This window comes from Leuresthes tenuis, unplaced genomic scaffold (genome assembly GCF_036924035.1).
Source record: "Leuresthes tenuis unplaced genomic scaffold, fLeuTen1.0.hap1 SCAF_14, whole genome shotgun sequence".
Classification (NCBI taxonomy): Eukaryota; Metazoa; Chordata; class Actinopteri; order Atheriniformes; family Atherinopsidae; genus Leuresthes; species Leuresthes tenuis.
This window is the reverse complement of record NW_027325368.1, coordinates 21,016,089-21,035,072: the sequence shown is the minus strand read 5'-3', so window position 1 is coordinate 21,035,072 and position 18,984 is coordinate 21,016,089. Positions and strand designations below refer to the sequence as shown.

The following is an 18,984-nucleotide window of genomic DNA, read 5'->3' as shown; positions in this document are numbered from 1 at the left end:
CCGTGGAGGTGTGAATGGTTTTAGATGGTGAAGGATTTGCTCCCCTCTGTGACTTGTCAGGAAGACTTCTGATCCTCCAACAAAGCCCTGCTTCAAATGAAGACAAAGCAAATAGATATCCCTTTAAATGCTGCAGCTGTACACACAGCAGAGCAGCTTCGCTAAATGAAAGCAAACACTCAAGACTGAACACTCAAGTTTTAATAACCCAAATATCGGTACGTAGCCTCAAAAAAACAAACATGCCCCACTTTGCAGGCTGAGCACCCAACGGAGAGGCAGTGGGAACAAGCTCACGTTTTTTAACAGTGTAACATGTGCTGGTAACTAATAATGTACCTATTTCCTCCATTTGACTATTATTAGAAAACCGCATCCACTGCTGAGCCTCAATTCACTTTGAATTTGTGAATCCATGTTGTCTAAAGTTATTCCTTCTCTTTTTGCACTTGCTCGGTAATTGGTATAGCAACTAAAAGGTGGAGAATTTCGGCCCCCTAATTACACTCGCGATCAAAGGAGAACCCAGCTGAAACGGTGCTCTCCTATTTGGACCCCATTTTCCACTGTTTAGCACTTCTAAGCAGTATAGAAAAAGGTTGTACTTATATACACACACTGCTGTAATATCTACTGGAATGATGGTGGGTTCATTGTTCAGTGTTAATGAGCGCTATTTGTCTGCATTGTGGCTTATTAAGATGCATTCGTACTGTGTTCACAAAATCTGGTGCTGCATGAGGAGATGTTGCTGGGTGATAGAAATTTAGACAAAGAAAGCACAGATGCTGTATGCCATTAAGTGGTAATGCTATGATAATCTGCAGAAATGGTACAAAATTACCAAGCACTGTCTACATTATTATAGGTTCATAATACAATTTGCTCCTATATGATTTCAGTTAACGTTTGCTTCACGTTGGCTGGCTGCAACCAGTATGCTGCCTGATGGAAAAACTGTGAAAAGTTTAAGAAGTTCCTTAATGACTTCTTGCACATTTACATGGGAACAAACTTGAATGTAAAAGGCTTCTGCTTGTGTTAGCTGAATGTCACATTGTGGAATAGTTGCTGAGTGAGCGCTCTTGTTTTCCCATCAGCTGTATCCGTCTCTGTGCGAGTTGGCCCACGTGTTGTCGGTGGACGGCCCCGTCAAGCAGCGCCTGGACACTCTGGCCGGAGAGCTGGCAAAGGCTGCCGACAAGGAGCTGCAGGTGGGTCCGGAAGCTGAACCATCGCCGTGTATTCTCCTGATGCGTGTGTATTTTAGACAGTGAACTACTTTGCATTTAAATTGCGCATTAATAGCGTGCAAGTGTGTGTACAATGCAGGTATGCTGACTTCAAAAGAAACGTTGCATTTAAATTCAGACGGAGGAAACCCTGTTGGTCCCATTGGATGGAATTCTATGCTACGATATGCAAAAAAGGGTTAAAAAGCAGCATATGCCCTCGGGAGGACTGGGATACATCATTTACAACTGTTTGTGCTGCTCAGTTTTGTTGTAAAGATGCACCTCTAAAATGCAAAGTTCCAACTGATGAAGGTAACAACAGTCATGAGAATGATCACAGTTGTATTTCACGTAGAACATACAACAAGGAGGAAAATGTAAGCAAGCTAAATGAATGGACTGATGATAAAGAACTTGGAAGAATTGGTCGGATGTACAGTATTTAAAGTGTGTGTAGTGACACAAGGGTTGGGTGGGGTCTGTCCAGGTGGTGGTGGACTCCATGGTGTCTCTGTGCCGTGAGTTATGCCCCATGTCCTGCTCAGCCGCTGAGAGGCTCAGTCCGCCTCTTTCCTCCATCTCCGAACAAGTCTCCATCCCTCGCTCGGCCATCCGCAACGCCCTGATGGAGCGAGCCGCTGAGGATATCAACAGAGCCCTGGAGTGAGAAACGCAGCGGCGTAAAAAGTTAATATGAGAACTGAAAGAAGTGAAAATGCTGATTGATTTGTTATTCTCTCAGGGAGGTGAAGCTGTCCGTGGTCTCCTACCTGACCAACTCCATCGTGGATCAGATTTTGCAGGAGCTCTACACCACCCATAAAACACTGGTACTGGTAATATCCCTTTAATGCATGACTTCTTGTAGATTCTAGAAAAAAAAGTGTTTGGTTGTGGATTAAGATTTGAGTCATTTTTATTCTATTTATTTATTTATTTATTTTATTTGGAACAGTTTTTTAAGGAGAATATTGTGCTTGCAGAAATGAGAGGAACTCAGTTTAAGCAAATTAAGGCGCAGTTTGACCCTGCAGGTTCTCTTCTCCATAAAGTGTAATTGTTTAAAATAAAGACCGTATAAAAGGAGACCTCTCTGGCAATAACTCTGCCTGCCCTGCTCTGTTTTGCACTCCGTTCACTGCCTCTGCGGTTCCGTCTCGTTCTGTTTTGCTGCACTGACCATGTGTCCTCCGTCATGCCTCCCTTTGCTTTGATGATGCAGAAATTGCATTTAATTCATATTCTACTTTGACTTTGCTAAAATGATGGCAAAATACGCTTTCCTATGTTTTTGAACTTCACAGGGAGGGGCCTGATTAGCTGGTCCTCTGAGATTGCTTTTAAGGAAATGATGTAACTGATCTGAGAATTTATGTGCATGGAGTCGAATGTTAATGTGTGTGTGTGTGTGTGTGTTGCATCAGCTGCGGCAGGTGTCTCAAGTGAAGCGTTGGGATGAAGTCGGGACAGGCAGACGGACAGTCAGACAATCCAGATTAGTCGAGTCTCTGGATTTCCCTGATGAAGACTTTGGAGTCAACTTGGGAATTGTAAGTGACTAAGACGTACAGTGCTGTGGCAGGAAACCTCAATAAGTGAAAAGAGAGCTTCTTTTACTCCAAAATTGTGTTGCATTAATTGTGAATGTGATACTGATGAAGTAAGTTAATTGTCTGCAACAAATGAATTTTGACAATTTTCATAGAAATTAGGAGGGTAAGCAGCAGCCAGGTTTCCCTAATCAAATGTTCCTAATTAACTAATCATTCCGCAAGTGGGAGCAGCTCAATAAAACCCAATAAATTGGCAGTTTGCTGGTCTGGAGCATTCAGGTGTGTGTTAACGCAATCCTAAATGGGAAATACATCGGCATGTATAAATCTGGGTAGGGTTATAAAGCTTTTTTCAAACTATTTGCAGTCCATTCTACAATGAGAAAGATAATTTACACGTGGAAAACATTCAAGACAGCTGCCAATCTTCTCAGGAGTGGACAGCAAGTTCACTGCAATGTCAGACCGTACAGTGATCTGAGAAAATGGGCAAAAAAAACCCAGGAGGTACTTCTCAGACTCTGCAGGCCTCAGTTAGCATGTTAAATGTTAAAGTTATTAGAAAATTAGAAAAAGTATGGCTTGTTTTAGAAGGGTAGTCTGTCCAATGTCCTTTGGACAGATTAAAACCAAAGTGGAGATGTTTGGTCTTAATGCACAGCAGCACGTTTGGAGGAAACCAAACTCAGCATATCAGCACAAACGCCTCATACCAACTGTCAAGCACGGTGGTGGAGGGCTGATGATTTGGGCTTATTTTGCAGCCTAAGAACCTAAGCACCTATAGTCATTGAGTCCAGCATGAACTCAATATTATGGAGTCAAATGTGAGGTAATCTGTCAGCTTGGCCGAAACTGGGTCATTAACAGGACAATGATCCCAAACACAGCAGCAAATCTCAAACAGAATGTCTAAAAGAAAAGAATCAAGGTATCAGAGTCCAGACCTAAATCTGACTGTAAGGCTTCGGTGGGACCTTACAAGAGCTGTTCATAAATGTCAGCAAACCTTCCATGAACTGAGGTAACGTACTGAAGAGTGAGTCAAAATTCCTCCACAATGTCAGAGACTGATAACATCCTACAGAAAATGATTACTTCAAGTTTTTGCAGCCAAACGTGGTTTTACAAGCTGTTGGATCATGGGGTGGACTCACTTTTTCTACACACTGCTTTTAATTTCTGTTGTAGGTTGTTATTTTTTTGCACCAATGACAGTTTTTCTGTAATTTTTCACGACTTTATACATGTGGAACCCAGCCAAGAGTGTTCAGAGTTATTTTTCTGATTACCATTATCTTCTGTGCTAAAAGGACACCATGGCTATCAAGAAGCGGAGCTCTAGAACTCGAAGAATTCGTCCTGTCTCCACCAGACTGAGTGAGTTTTTCACCTCATATGTGTATGCAAGCAGAGTGTGGGCTCAGGTTCAGCTGACCTTCCATCTCTAATTAATGAGAAAGTATTTCTTCTACAACAGTGGTGTGGGATGGTGCTGTGATCGTGTTGTTCAATATTTAATACTTTCCTCTGCCAGTGTTAATGGTGTTTTTAATTGTTATTTAATAAGAGGGAAAAACCCTGCTTCACATTAATACGTTTGCAGCGTGTTCAGCTCAGACGAGCAAACTTCTTCTTTCTTTATTTCGGTCGTTTCCAAAGATGAAGTCTCGTATTTGATTAGCAACAAATTATTCCATGAGTGATTGCAGCTATGGTCTGACCTCACATTGAAGATGAATCAAAGAGGACAGAGCCGGGCTAATATGCAGTGTGCCGCAGGTCAGAACGTAATGAGATTTTTGTCACGATTAATTTCCATTCTTCAAGGTTTAGGTGATGAGCCCAGTCCCTCTCCTACGCCCTCTGCTCCTCCCCACTCTGCATCCCTCACTCACTCGGCATCGTGGGAGAGTCTGTCCACCCTCCCCACCAACGGTTCTCCCTTGCGCCACGTGACCCACGTCAGGCCACGCCCACCGCGGAGACACAGAGCCGTGCACCTTCCCCCCGAATCTGTGAGTAGAAGCTGTGGCATGGCAGCAACCCTTTCTGAACTCTTGTGGGCAGAGGGTTGAGTTTACTTCGACTTGTGTATGACACTAAGCTTTCACTGAGCCTTCGGTGCCACTGGATATTTTTGACCCAGTTTTGAACTCCACAGCACGGAGCTCAGTCCATTTTCCTTTTCACAAAAGTGTGAAGGAGGTGAGACGAAAAACCCAGCATGTATAGTTCTTAGCTGTCTTTTTACTTTATAATCCCTTAGCTGCCATGTGTGATGTTATTCATCTGGTGCTTGTTGCCAGAGGCACTCTCCAAATATAAGTTTCTTTTAAAGCAGGAAACTGTTGCATGTGCCTCAAATGTTAATCATGTACCACCGTCCCCATGGGGCCGCAGGGCACCGACACACTCAGCGGCTTTTGTTGTGTAGGGAGTGAAAGAGACTTTGTAAAAGCCTATTTCTGAATCGGTACAAATTTAGTCAGGCTGTGTGATAAGAAGTGTTTTATAAACAGACTTTTGGCAGCGGATTCCAGTTTGCCAGCCAGCTTTTTAAAATGCCTTTTGTCAACCTTTCAGTTTTTGTAGACATGGCAGAATGACATTGTTGTTGTTTCCTGTTTTGTGTGTGTGTGTGTGTGTGTGTGTGTGTGTGTGTGTGTGCACGCAGCATTGCTCTGAGAATGGAGGAGTCAGTATGCTGGAGGATGGACTGCCTGATTTCTACAGCAAGAGAGTTCTTCCTGACAGGTAGAATCCCAGATCGGTTTTGTTTTGTCCAGCAGTAATAAATCGCAGCTCCTCACTACAGCGACACCTGATTGGTTACATATGACGGGGAGCTCAGCTTCACATCTGGTGGACCAGTGAAACCTCTTATTTCATTATTTAGCTACTTCAGGCATGTCCCGTGATGCATGGCAGACTCTTTTAATGGCAACAGAATTTGATTCAAGTTGTCTTTGAAAGCGATGCGAGTGAACAGATCCTGCTTGAGTTGCTTTTACTCTCAGGACCTTTTGTTTTTATGAGAGGTAATTACCTCTAAAAGATTTCCCACAAACAGTCACTGCCTACGGTCACTGCTGCTGGCAGGAATGACCTCCCGTAACGTTAGAGGGTGTGCAGTATTCATCTACTTTCTTTTTTACATTATTAACTCCAGCGGTTCCAGAGCAGTTCCCAGCACAGAGCCAGCCGTCCTTTACAGTTTGTTCGGTTGCTTTGGGTCACTTGCTCTGATGCCGCTGTCACAACTAATGGCTGCAAAGAGAATTACGCTCTCCACCACAGACTTGAAGATATGCAACATTTTGGTGCAGACAATAGATAGATAGATTATATCTATCTATCTCTATATATATATATATATATATATATATATATAAATAATAGTCCTCCACTTCTTCTACCAGGATTGAAATGTTCAAAGTTGAGAGAGGACATCTACAAGCTAGAAAGTATGGATTTAAACGATAATCATGTCATAGTTTTCTAAAGATGCTTAATCATGTGAAATGATCAAGAGAACATTTTACATTTATTGTTGTCTGTATGTGTCGATGAGGGAAAGTAACCTTTGACTAAACCTTTCTAAGACCGAGCTATTGTTTTAATTCGAAATGAAAATCACCAGCTTCAAAATATCTCTGCAACAAAGCTGTAAGAAACCTGGGTGTCATGATCGATGGCAAGTTGTCCTTCTCTGACTGCGTAACATCTTCTCGGTCATGCTGTTTTGCATTAATCATTAGAATGAGGCCGTGTCTGACTCAGTATGTCGCCCGACTCTGGTTACATGCCATGTTTATCTCGCACCTCGACGACAAGAGTGCTCTTTAGCAGATCTCTCGGCATGCTACGCACATGGTGTTTGATCAGCCTAAAGAGACAAGTAACTCAGTTACTCACTGAAGAAACATCTTCCGATCTTCTTTATTACCACAGAGCGAAATGACCCATTCATTTCAGGTGGCTTGCTTTTCCACCAGCACTTAAACGTAGCATGCACTCATGCGTCTGTGAAGATCACGAGGATCCACATGTCAAGCCATGCATGCACACATGCACAGCAAGCATTTCAAGTGTGAAAACAGTCACATCTGTGAGACTGAGGTCAAACATATGTTTGCAAAGTGTTGTTTTTATATTCTACAGTTCACCATATGTGGATTTGTAAAGTTCCTTTACGCTTGAAAATTAAAAAAGAAATTGGTTTTGAAAGAAATTGTTTGTAAATAGTATGATACATATTTCTGACCGTTATGAGATGAATTTCTATCCAAATTTCTGCTTTTTTTTTTTCTATTGTGCTCTGCTTTTAAAAAATATTTCAATCCAATTAACACTTAAATGTACTTAGTGCTGTGATGGACTGGCAACCTGTCCAGGGTGTACCCTGCCTCTCGCCCAATGACAGCTGGGATCGGCTCCAGGATTAAAGTATCTTAAATGACTAAATGTAATGCGTCTGCACATGAGAATTTACTTTAATGAGATTTATCATCATATCAGTACACTTAACACTCTGTTGAAGTGGAAAGAATCCTGTGAGCACTTTTTAATCCACAGGGCCTAGATTACTGATATAAATCTGGCTGTTTAGTATGAGAATGTCGGTGAGGTGGGTCTTACTGAAGCGTGAATGAACTCTAAATATAAAGTACAAATGGATACTTATACTAATTAGCAGCTGAGGACAGCAGCATGATTCTTACAGCACTGCTTTTTCTATTAGATTTCCTAATCTGCATTGCAGATATAGTCTTAATGTCACATTTCATCAGTGATGACTGAGTAGCATGATCCTCAAGCCTTTGGGCATAGAATCATCAAAGGGGGTCCCATTTGCATGGAAAAAAAGGATAATTTGTAGCTCTCTTTACTCCATAACTACAACTAACTTCAGCACATTTTTAAAATTTCAATCATCTTTATTCTCACTGTCCAGTGTCCATAAGTGAACTGTGGTTATGTAAAATTATCATTTTCATGTATTATATTTTGTCAGTGGCAAAACAATTGCTTGTCGGACATTTTTCAAAAAATAGTAAATTAGTTTACAACAAGGTGGACTGTGTTATTTGTTGTAGGTACACTAGAAATATGATCAAATTCCAACGGAAGAGACAGTAACTCATTTTTTTTAACTAACATTCATGCAAAGATATACTTGTAGTCACCATGGAGATGAAGCCTCAGATTATCACCTGACCTCACGTACGGCCAAAACCGTTACTGTTTCAGTTACTCAGACAGTTTTCAGATTTCAAATGATTTGTTTATTTTTTTATCTTTTAGAACATACCAAATGCTACTTGTTCAACAGTACAGAGACACAGTTAGCAACCAACCCCTAAATGTCGTGGAGACACTCATCAAGTGATTGCATAACGATGCCGTCACTGCACATGTTAAATGTGTCAGATGGTAACGCTTTGCTAACTTGAAATAAAAGCCATATTTTTTACAATGTGAACAACTGTTTTTGAATTTTGTTTTATTGCTAAACTAATATGTGAGCTCTGAAAATGATCTCAGTGTGTGCAGATAGAAGTTATTACTTTTAGCTACCTCGGTGTTACCAATGGTGTCACTTAAAGCTCAGTTCTGGGACCACTTCTTTAAATTGACTATATCATTTAAACTGAAATTGATCTAATGCCGATTCCAATTTGATGCAGATGATACAGTGATGACTGTACTGCCTGTACACCTAATCATGTCCACTTCTTAATGCTGTACAGGCTCCTGGATCCTGCAGTATTATTTTTTAGGGCCATGAGATTGAGTTACTATCCTAATTCAAATAGGAATCCTGCTTGGCAATTCTCTTTCTTCTCACATTCAGCATGTGATTAAAGGAAAAAAAACTTAAGTTAAAGTTAGTTATTTAGAATCAAGTCTAGTCTGTTTTTAGGCCATAGGGAGATTTGTTGTCACCACTTTGGTCTGTGCTCGATTATGTGTAATTTACCTGCCTGTGTCTTTGAAATCCTTAATTGCATTGGATGTGGTCTACCATGGAGCTCTGAGGTTGATTTCAAACCTTAAAAACCTTACACACCACTGCACATTGTGTGACCTGCTTTTTCCTCCCGTTGACTCAGACATTGATGTAATCTCAATTATTAAGCTAATATTGGTCTGCTCTCTGCTTATCTACAGACCAACCTCCTTAAAAGAATACAGAAAACTGCTGTATCAACCCCCCACAAAACGTAGCTTTTGAAGAGAAAGAATTGAATACGCTGGTGCCTCTGCTGGGAATCAGCCGCAACCAGGTTACCCATAATGCAACATTCTAGAAGGGAAAGGTTTGACCAGCAATGGAACATATGTGAGGAGCATATGTGTTTTAAATTTCAACAAGTTAGAAATCAAAAGTAAAATGATTGACTGCTGGTATTCCTCCACTTGACGACCGTGACGGTAATGTCATATTTTGACACATTCCCGTCGTCTGGAAGCTAGCTTTGATCAGCTTGTTTTATTTGGCGTTTTATAGCTCGAGGGCATTAATCAGGGTTTGAAATATTCTGGTCAAAAATGAAGAGCACTTATAATTTGTACCACTTGGAAATGGTAGATGACCTCTCATGGGTTTTTAAGTACAGGACAATGGTAGAGTGTGCTTTATACACACAGAGGTACAAGACCAAAGAGAAAAAGAACATTAAAGCAGCAAAGCTTATTTCGCTCTCAAATATAGGACGCCATCTGTACCTCTACATGCAGTTCAGAATAAAAAAGTTCATACGGTGTGGCCTGCTGTCAACTCAGGGGTCAGCCTGTTGACAGTGATTTGTGTAGAATACAGGTACAATCCCACAAAAAATGCCATCTAACTTTAAACATAATGCATTAGATTGTTCTTATTTAAACCAATAACCTAATCCCTCCCACTATATATTCTGCCTCTTTCTCTCCCCTTTAGTCAGTTGTCGTCCCTCCATCAGACCCAATCACTGAGGCGGAAGAAAAGGCGCAGTGTGCTGTCCATCTTCTCCGGCTTCCGCAAGAACCGCAACTCCACCGTCTCCAATCAGGACTCGGAGTGAGTGAGCAGCACCGGAGCTGAGCGAAGGAGGGAGTTAAAGTAATATTTAAGTGCTCAGACCCGGTGAATCCGGTGTCTGCTAAATGAATCCAGAGCTGGGCATTAATGTTACTTCAGATTCATTATATATATATATATAGATATATATATATCAGGGGAAGAAAAAGTTTGTTTGTGTCCATCTGTTTTCTTTTGTTTTGAATTCATGGCTGTTAGATGACTGCAATTCTACCGTCTGCTGTTATCATTTTTTTCTGTTGTGCCAGATTACAAAACAAAAAAAAGAAAGAAAAAAAGGTATTTTCAAAAATGCCTCGGCACAAGATAGAGGACACTCAGCTGGCGCACACTGGCAGACGTGACCATTAAACTACACAGGCTAACAAATGGGAGGCAAAGTGTGTCTCGAGTCGCAGGTGCACCGCTGCAGCTTAACAATGTTGCTGTGAAACCAGAAAAACACATAACACGGAGGCCAAGTTTTACAGCAGGAAGGGTTGACATCTGAAGGCCAGCCCCGATGAGTTTATCTTTTTGAAAACAGGTTTTTTGATGTTTCACCCGCAGATTTATGGGTCACTGTTGGTTAGATGGTTCCCTTGGCTGGACTCTCCTTTTTTTTTTTTTTTTTCTTTCTTGTAACAGCAGCAGTGTGTGGGAGGTGTAGCAGCATCTGGGCTGTCACTCTTCCATTATCTGCAATGCGATGCAAGCTTATGGCATAGGAAAAATAATGAGGATGATCTGTGTTTGGCTTATTTAATCCATGCTGATGTGGTGCACTTTGAAGACGATTCGGGCCGCGCACTTGCTGACCGCTTCTCTGCCTCTCAGGTAAGAACTCAACTCTGAGCTTTTTCTGTCTCCTCCAGCAGCGCCTCAGAGAATGTCTACTCAATGATCCAGCACCCAAAAGATACCATGAGGCTGGAGGGCACTGTTCCTGGAGCAAACGGGGCCATGCCATCACCACGGTTAACTCAGGGTGTGTCTGCTCATGGCTTGAGGGCTGTCAGCCCCCCCTGTCTCACCCAAAGACAGGTACAGCTGTTATATGAAGACAACTATTACAGTTGAGAGGTGAAATTTAAACTCTGTGAAAGGAGGCAGCTGCTAACATCTGTGGAACAGACGCACAAAGTTCTGTTTAATCGGCTGCTCGCACAGTCCACTTCTGTAAAAGCCTTTTGCCCCAAAAAGATAGTTGACACATTAAAAATGAGCGGGCAGCTTTGTCTAATCTTTCACATGTTCTCTCTCTAAATTCCGTTTGGATTAATTTTGTTGTGCTATTGTTGTCAAACTTGAGCTGAAACTTTGTGAGTCATCAGGCTGTGGTTCGATAAGGTTTTCCAGATAATGCCTCACAACTGCTGTCTAAGAATATTCAGACTGACGTTTTTTTAGGTGTCTAAACATCTGTTAGTCAGTCCCAGCAACAATTAGATTAACTCTGACTCCCAGCGTCTACTGCACACGGGTAACTGAGCTGAGGACACTCGATGAGCAAAACTGTTTAATTTTCCAGGTGATTCAAAGCGCCATCATCTTAAAAACACTTCGGTCTTTACATTAGTTTAAAAGTGTTTAAGGAACTTCCCTAAAGGAAACACAGTGCTGTTTTATATACTTGTACTTTATAACTGGAGGAGAAATTTGGTGGTTTTAGTTGGTATGGCCCTAACCCTTTTTTTTTCTTCTCTCTGTACTTGTTTTTTTGTTAGGCTAAACCTGCCAGTTTAGTTAAACGGCGCCAATTTTACGTGAAACTTTTGTGTGACATTTTTGCTGCCATCTTGACCAGGACTTCCTGAAAGATGAGATCGTGTATCCCAGTAGGGACCTTTCTGGCTAAAGTACAGTCCAAACTTAAGACTTAATATCCCTGCTAAATTCAAATAAGCCAAATGAGAGAAGGAAACGAAATGAAATAAGATGAAGTTTAACGGTCTATTTCGTAATCTGGATTTCTAAATAGGAGCATCGTCCTCTCAGTTCCACTATTGTTGTGTGACATGAAACAGAGCAGAGCCACATGCTGTGCCCACCACCTGCTTCATCTGGCCTGTTTCTGTCTTTGGTTTGTGTAGCTTTGGTGAAATTTAGACGATATGATCATTTTTTTTTAATTGCACACGCACTCAGAGGCTCAAATGGGTTTTGGTGACTCCAACCCTCTCAGAGTGGCTTTCATAGATCCTCAGCAAACGCTAAGGGGATTTGAGGACGTCCCATGCAAAATGAGGGCTCCTCTAATTTGTTCTACTTGAATTTAGCAGAGATATTAAGTCTTAAATTTGGACTTTACTTTCACCAATACATCCATGTGTGTAGGGTTTTATCCTTCAGTATTTTATACTTCATACGGCTGCTGTTTCATTCATTTCAGTCCTGCTCTTGTACCTGACCATTTTCAGAGGAATATGCTTTTTGTTGAAGTGACTTAAAAGTCTGTTAAATGATTCGACTAATTATTATCTGTTGCTTTTGTCCTCACCCAGTCCACAGATCTGGTCAGCATGGTGTACAGCTGCATCGGGGCAGAAATCGACGACTCTGATGGCAGCAGCAATTGTGACATCAAAGCATCAGACCATGCTGACATCGATGCTGACATATCGATCGACATCTCAGATCCCTCAACAGATACCCTGAGTAACGGCCATGTGGTGCCCTCCAAACAACAGACGGACAGACAGATGGAGACGGGCAGGCAGGAGAGGGTTGTTCCCCTGACAGACTCACGCGCTGAGATTGAGGAGGACGTGCAGAGTGGTGGCGGTGGCAGCGTGACTCCCTGTGGGTCGAGGCCAGATCCACCTCCACAGAGCACCAAGCCCAGTCTGGCCGTGATGAGGCAGAGGCACCTGCAGGAGACTTTAGGTACTGCGACTTGAACAGCAATTAAAGTTCCGTTTCAGTGTGGTGAGCCAAAGAAGCTGAGTACAGGAAAGATTCAGGGTGTGTTTTGGAATACTTTTAAGGTTAGAATGGAAGAAGCTGGTTTGGCTCGATCTACATGCACTTTTTTACTGTTCTCTTCAAAAGTCTAGAGCCACCCCTCATTTCTTTATATTTTGCTTCCAAGCAGTCACTTTCTTGCAGTCTGTTAAAAGTTACCTTGAGCAATAGTTCTCCAGGCTTTCTGAAGGTCTTTCAAAGTTTTCTTGGGACATCAGCTGCTGTTTCACTCATTTCAGTCCTGTTCTTGTACGTAACCATTTTCAGAGGAATATGCTTTTTGTTGAAGTGACTTAATACTGTCCAATGAATCACTCAAGCATGAAAAAAAAAACAAATATAAAGGGATGAACCATTGTTTTGTCTGCACCTAACAGACAACTTGGCAAAGGAGGGTTTAGATAGCCCAGTTTGAGTGACAGAAAAATGTTTTTCACCAACAAAGTGAATTCCTATCGAGCTACGAGCTCACAACTTGCCTTGATGTCCAGTATGTCTTTGAAAAATGTGAGGAAGCTGGACAAGTGGAAGACCAAAGAAGGCGGTACTCCTAAAAACTATCTACAGCAGATGAACAGTATCTGAATATACTAGTATATCAGTATATTTCTTTTTAGAAATAAAAACAAAACAGAAAAACACCAAAGACCTGACACAGGACCTGAGAGATGCATCTGGACCTTCAGTTGATCCATCTACTGTTCACTGAAGCCTCTTCAGAAATGGTCTCCATGGAAGGGTGGCTGTCAAGAAACCATTCTTAAGGAAGGGGAACAGGGAGAAAAGGCTGAGCTATGCCAAATGACAAGAAGTGGGCTGAAAATCAGTGGTAACAGGTCTTATGGAGGGATGAATCTTCCCCAGAGCCTGGACCTCAACATTAATGAAGCAGTGTGGGATCATCTGACAGAGAACGGAACAAAAGGCAGCTGACATCCAAAGAAGAGCTTTGGGATGTCCTCCAAGAAGCCTGGAGAATTATTCCTGAAGACTACTCAAAGAAATGACAAAGCTCGTCTAAGAGGGTTCAGGCTGTTGAAGAATAAAGGAGCTCATACCAAATATTGACTTTGAAGATTATTAGAATTGTACAAACTCTTTATTTTGTCTTATATTCTGGATAACAGCTGCACCCATCTTCCATTTTCCTGACAATAGCTAAAGAAACGAGGGGTGACTCACAACTTTTGCACATTGCTGTAACTGTAGGACATTCTTTCTTAATAATGCAACTCCTCTCTCATCATAATAATAACCACTTATTTAAATTTGACACTAATAGAAGGCTGTTGGATCTACATGTATAGATGCCAGCTAAGAATTCTGAATCCCAGTCATGTGCTTTTGATCACAGTCCCGTGGAGTAAAATTATCTAAAACTAATAAAAAAACAGATTTAATGAGGGATTCAGTGTGAGATTGGTCAGTGATTGGATTGGATCATTCCCAACGGCATGCTGCTCCAGCTGGGAGATTGCCTTTACAGAGAGACATTATTAAGGGCTGTTGTTACTTTCAAATCTAGACTTTTTAATGAGAGAAACCTCTGGAGCGGCTCAGACTGCACACAGAGGGAATTAAGAGATCTGTCATACAGCCAGATGTCTGATCTGGTCATGTGAAAAAAGAAAAGATGTATACATATATTTACACGTGCAACCTGTAGCCAGCACATTGCGTATTTATTTCTCCATCTCCTAAAAATGCAGCACACGCAGCTTCACACTGAAGGTGAACAGCATCATTCTAGGTTGTTTGTTTGCCTCTTACTTTGCAGTCTTTTTCCCCACAGCGTGTTTCAGTCGAGGCTTATTTTTCTCCGCACATACACATAAAAATGTGTACACCTGCTTCGGGCGTTTTCACTCGGAAAATTCCAGACAAAGTTTTGATTAACGATTGGGCAGGTGTGTTTACTGCGTTTTTGTGTCACCAGAAGAGGCAGGGAGGACGGAGATGGAGGACCAAAGAGAGAGAATGCAGGAAGAGAGGCCGAGAGGGCGAGGGCCAGAGGGGCAGCGTCCTCTCATTCCCAGAAAGGTGCTTTTACGACAAGTAATAAAGGAAAGTAAGAGAAGAAAATACATTTTTCTGTCACATAACCACTTCCTGTGCTCCTCCATCAGCCCAGCACAGACCTCTCGAGGGACAAAACTTCTCCGGAAAAGAGCAAGACTTCGCCCAAAACTTCATCTGCTGCTCCAGAACACCTGACCAATGACCAGAGGGGTCTCCCTGCTGCTCAGCTCCTCAGTGAAGATGAGGGGACTGAGGAAAAGAGCCCCACAGCGTCTGTCAGGCCTGGGGTGGAGACCTCCGATCCTGCCGTCATCACTCATGGTACTATAATAAGTCCTTTGATACTCAGAAATAGTGATGTATCGTATCTGACTCATGAGTTTCTTCTCCTTTCAAAGTAACTGCTAAGACCTAAAAGCCCAGTTGTACTTGTTAAGGTCAAACTGCCACATGACCTTCCAATAGAGTATGTTGTCAGTGATGTTGGTAAAGTCAGATGGGCAGGCCAAGTAAAATGATGGATTGTGATATCTCTCTTCCCCCCCCCCCCCCCCATCAATCTCAGATGAGGAGGGAGGCCGTAATGGATTTCGAGCGACATCGCATCACACCAGGAAGTCCAACTCATTTGACATAGGTACTGTACATCTGACACTCCTGCGGTTCACGTACTTCGTTGTACTTTAGATGACACTGTCTGCATGCAGTCATGCCCCTTGGACGCAAATGCACACCCTGCTGCGTTTGTTCAGAATTCCTCACAAATGCGTGATTCCTTTGTTTATTTTCTTTTCTATCAAATGAAATCAGTGTGAGTCCATTCTTTGATGTGTGCTCCCAGGTCTGTAGAGTGTGCTCGCTGTGTGTCACGTAACTGCTTTTTCCCCTTTGGTGTTCCCACACCCCACCGCGTGTGTGTGTGTGTGTCTCATGCCGTACCCCACCCCCCCACTCCCCAGGCATGGAGCAGAACATCCCCTACGATCTGGAGAGGTCTTCAGATCGCAGATTCCCTGTGAAAACACCCTGTATCCCCCAGTACAGAAACAGATCTCTGGACTGCCCTGCTGGGACCAGGTGTATGTATCTGTTTCAGTTCCTCCCCATATGTGTGGTATGACAACAAAGTAATCCAGAAAAGTTTGTGGATGTTTTTCCCCCTTGTTATTGCTGTATGAAACATCTGATCTATTTCTTAATTTTTTTTTAAATTTGCGTCATCTTTATTTTCACAGCGGTTTTCACAGATGAGTCATACCCTACTTACTCAATGCATGCATGCATGTGCCAGCATTTTATAACTGGCCGAAAAAAGAAGAGATCCTAAAACAATTTAAAGGTGTATTAACACTTTTTTCCAGATATGTCTCATTGTTGCCTGTAGTTAGATCCGTCACTGCCTGTGCGAGGGTGCATATGGATGAGTAATAATTTGTTGTTTTTGTTAGGTTTTAAATTAGTTCTTGAATCGCTTGTGCTTTGAATTGAGCTATTTTCTCTTCTTTGGTTCCATTATTGTGATAATTGTCAGCCAGGTTGAGTTGTGAACAGTGTGGAGCTGAAAAAGAACCCTATGGTGGTGGAGTTCCGTGGGACTTAACAACATGGTGAAACCATTTACAAATGCTTTTGTCACACAGAGCTGTATGTTTGAAAATCTGCAGCAGGGAATATCAACACTGAGCGTGAAAAGGAGGGGCGTACGTGTCAGAAATGGTGACATAAAAGCTGCTTTTATTGAATAGTTCAAACCAGAGTGGTGACCTGTGACTCAAGCAGACTTCAGATTCAGAGCAAAAGTCACGTTTTTTACTTCCTGCATACACTGAAAACCCAAAATGAGCTCCTTTGACTTTGTCAAGAGGAGTGTTTTGGGTTGGGGTTGAACAATGTTTGACACCCTTTAAGAATGAGAGGCTAAACGTAAGATATTCAACTTTTCCAGAGGATGTCAACTGTGACTGTAGAGAAGTTGGTGGTAGAGAAATGGCTGGAATTCTTAATCTAAATTTTGCCACTTGAGGGCAGCAAAAACAAGCTGACATACAAGAGATCATGTTCCAAGATGTATAACATCTTAAGTAGAACACGAGTTGCTGTACAGTGAGTTTGTACTGTTTTGGTTGGACGGTGCTTCGCAATTCAGATGGACAAATGGCCCAAAACTAGTTCATAGGTAAAGGAGTGGAATATTCTACAATGCCTGAGTCAGTTCTCTGATCTCAGTACATAGGAGGTGCATTTTTTCTTGCTGAAGGCAAAACTGAAGACACAAAGATCCCTGAAAAAGCGACAACTGAAGGAAAACCCTGTCAGCATCACAAAGGAGGGAACCCGGTTTCTGTTGACGTCCACGGGTTCCAGATGACAGGTCGGACTTGTCTGGAGAGGAGTCGACCCAGCATATCCGACAATGAACATTTTATTTATGGTTTAAGTTCAGTCCCCGAGGAGAGAGAAAGTGCTACATATTAAAGAATCTTCATTTCGAAAACCCTTTCCTCCAATCAAGATGTCAAACTGAAGCTGAGATTCTTGTATCATCACTTTATGCATTCACACATCTGCTTTTGAATGGGAGCCTCCTCTTTATATTGCAGAGGGTTGGATCCATTGTTAATATTCTCATTTCATGACTGCAGTTTTTAAACTTTTGTGCTCAAATTACATTTTCTTCTGTAGGTTATGAAAGCCCCCAGCTCGGTAACAGAGATGCATTATGACGTTACTTGAGGACGGGAAGGGGATGGCTGGAGAAAGAACACTGGAACGTGGAGGACTGGAGCGAGACGAGCTTCTAAAGCTGTATGAACTCTGCTAATAAGGATTCAACCGGAGCTTCTTTTTCTTCTTTTCATCCATTTGTCGCTGAAAATGCATGTACTGTATACTTTTCTTCTTTTTTTCCCCCAACTGCTTGCACTCACAGTGGTTTTCTCAAGCATAGTGGGAAGTTTCATGAAAACACTCAGTAGCTCTGTGTCTCTCCAGGATGCTTATGAACTGTTGCTTTATGCTTTCGTGCAATCATTTAATATTGAAAACATATCTTTTCATTCCCTCCCCATCTTTTACTGACAATCTGTGACTACTAAAAGTGAGTTTGTACTGTATTTATTCTATTGAGATGTGTAGATGATGAATATAAAGCTGCACTAACCGTTGTGGTAACTCTGCCAGTTAACAATCATGTTTTTATTTGTGATAATATATAATTTGATATTTGTAAGTATGCTTTTGGTGTATGCTGGCGTTGATGATTGAGACGTGTTTCCATGAATTTAGCTTTCCCATCCGTTCAAGAGTGCTCAACTCCGTCAGAAGGTCGTTTTAATCTGATTTTACGGGCCTGAAAATGAGTATATTTTCTAAAGATGCTTCTATGAATCGAAATGAATAAAATTGACTTTACAAAAGGAAGTGGATTGTTTTTCAAATTTAATCGACATGCATTTGCCTGTGGAAATATTTATGTTGTAAAGTCAGTGACACCTATTTTCCATAGAGGATCTTTGTTAAAGCAGAACTACATAACCTTGAGAAAGACGTGGACAATGACAGGAATGCCACAGCAGACTCTATTTACTAAAGAGAAAATATAAACTTTCAAACTGTTCTTGAGCAGTAGTTCTCGAGGCTTTCTGAAGGTCTTTCACAGATCATTGTTTTTTCATATATTTTCAATCCAGTTCTCCTACCTAATATTTTTCAGAGGAATATTTTTTTTGTCAAAATCCAACTTCAGCAGTTACAATCCTTTAAAAACAAACGTGTGTCGTCAAAATGGTACAATTAAACTGTTTTGCCATGGAAAAGAAAACCCCATGGCCTTAAAATAGGTTGAGTGTGACTACACCGTAGCAGGAAGCAGGCGCTAGCAGCTGGGCTCAGCACTGGCCAAGGTACAGGGGAAACGCGGCTCGACGGAACAGCGGCATGCTTTACACCACTGCATCCGACACTTTGCATTGCACTTGGTGATGTACACGGCTTGGATGCAGCTGTTCGGTCATGGAAACCCATTCCACGAAGCTCTTTACACTGTTCTTGAGCTAATCTGAAGGCCACACGAAGTTTGGAGGTCTGTAGGGATCGACTCTGCAGAAAGTTGGCGACCTCTGCGCACTGTGCGCCTCAGCATCCGCTGACC

At 41.9% G+C, this 18,984-nt stretch overlaps 1 protein-coding gene across 4 annotated transcripts in view; it reads left to right on the top strand.

Annotated features, from left to right (window-relative positions):
* carmil3 (capping protein regulator and myosin 1 linker 3) overlaps nt 1-18,245 on the top strand; it is an 80,750-nt gene extending 62,505 nt beyond the window's left edge. The window contains exons 26-40 of one of the 4 annotated variants that reach the window (XM_072364244.1): nt 1,101-1,214; nt 1,723-1,898; nt 1,978-2,065; nt 2,660-2,785; nt 4,102-4,168; nt 4,619-4,806; nt 5,466-5,545; nt 9,732-9,851; nt 10,730-10,895; nt 12,356-12,737; nt 14,752-14,855; nt 14,942-15,155; nt 15,400-15,471; nt 15,794-15,913; nt 17,517-18,245. In XM_072364244.1, the coding sequence (XP_072220345.1) occupies nt 1,101-1,214; nt 1,723-1,898; nt 1,978-2,065; nt 2,660-2,785; nt 4,102-4,168; nt 4,619-4,806; nt 5,466-5,545; nt 9,732-9,851; nt 10,730-10,895; nt 12,356-12,737; nt 14,752-14,855; nt 14,942-15,155; nt 15,400-15,471; nt 15,794-15,913; nt 17,517-17,557 (2,058 nt within the window). In that variant the 3' untranslated portion in view covers nt 17,558-18,245. Of the gene's footprint in view, nt 1-1,100; nt 1,215-1,722; nt 1,899-1,977; nt 2,066-2,659; nt 2,786-4,101; nt 4,169-4,618; nt 4,807-5,465; nt 5,546-9,731; nt 9,852-10,726; nt 10,896-12,355; nt 12,738-14,751; nt 14,856-14,941; nt 15,156-15,399; nt 15,472-15,793; nt 15,914-17,516 lie in introns of all 4 variants that reach the window. The other 3 variants (XM_072364245.1, XM_072364243.1, XM_072364246.1) reach the window with 3 other exon arrangements.
* The last annotated feature ends 739 nt before the right edge of the window (nt 18,246-18,984 follow it).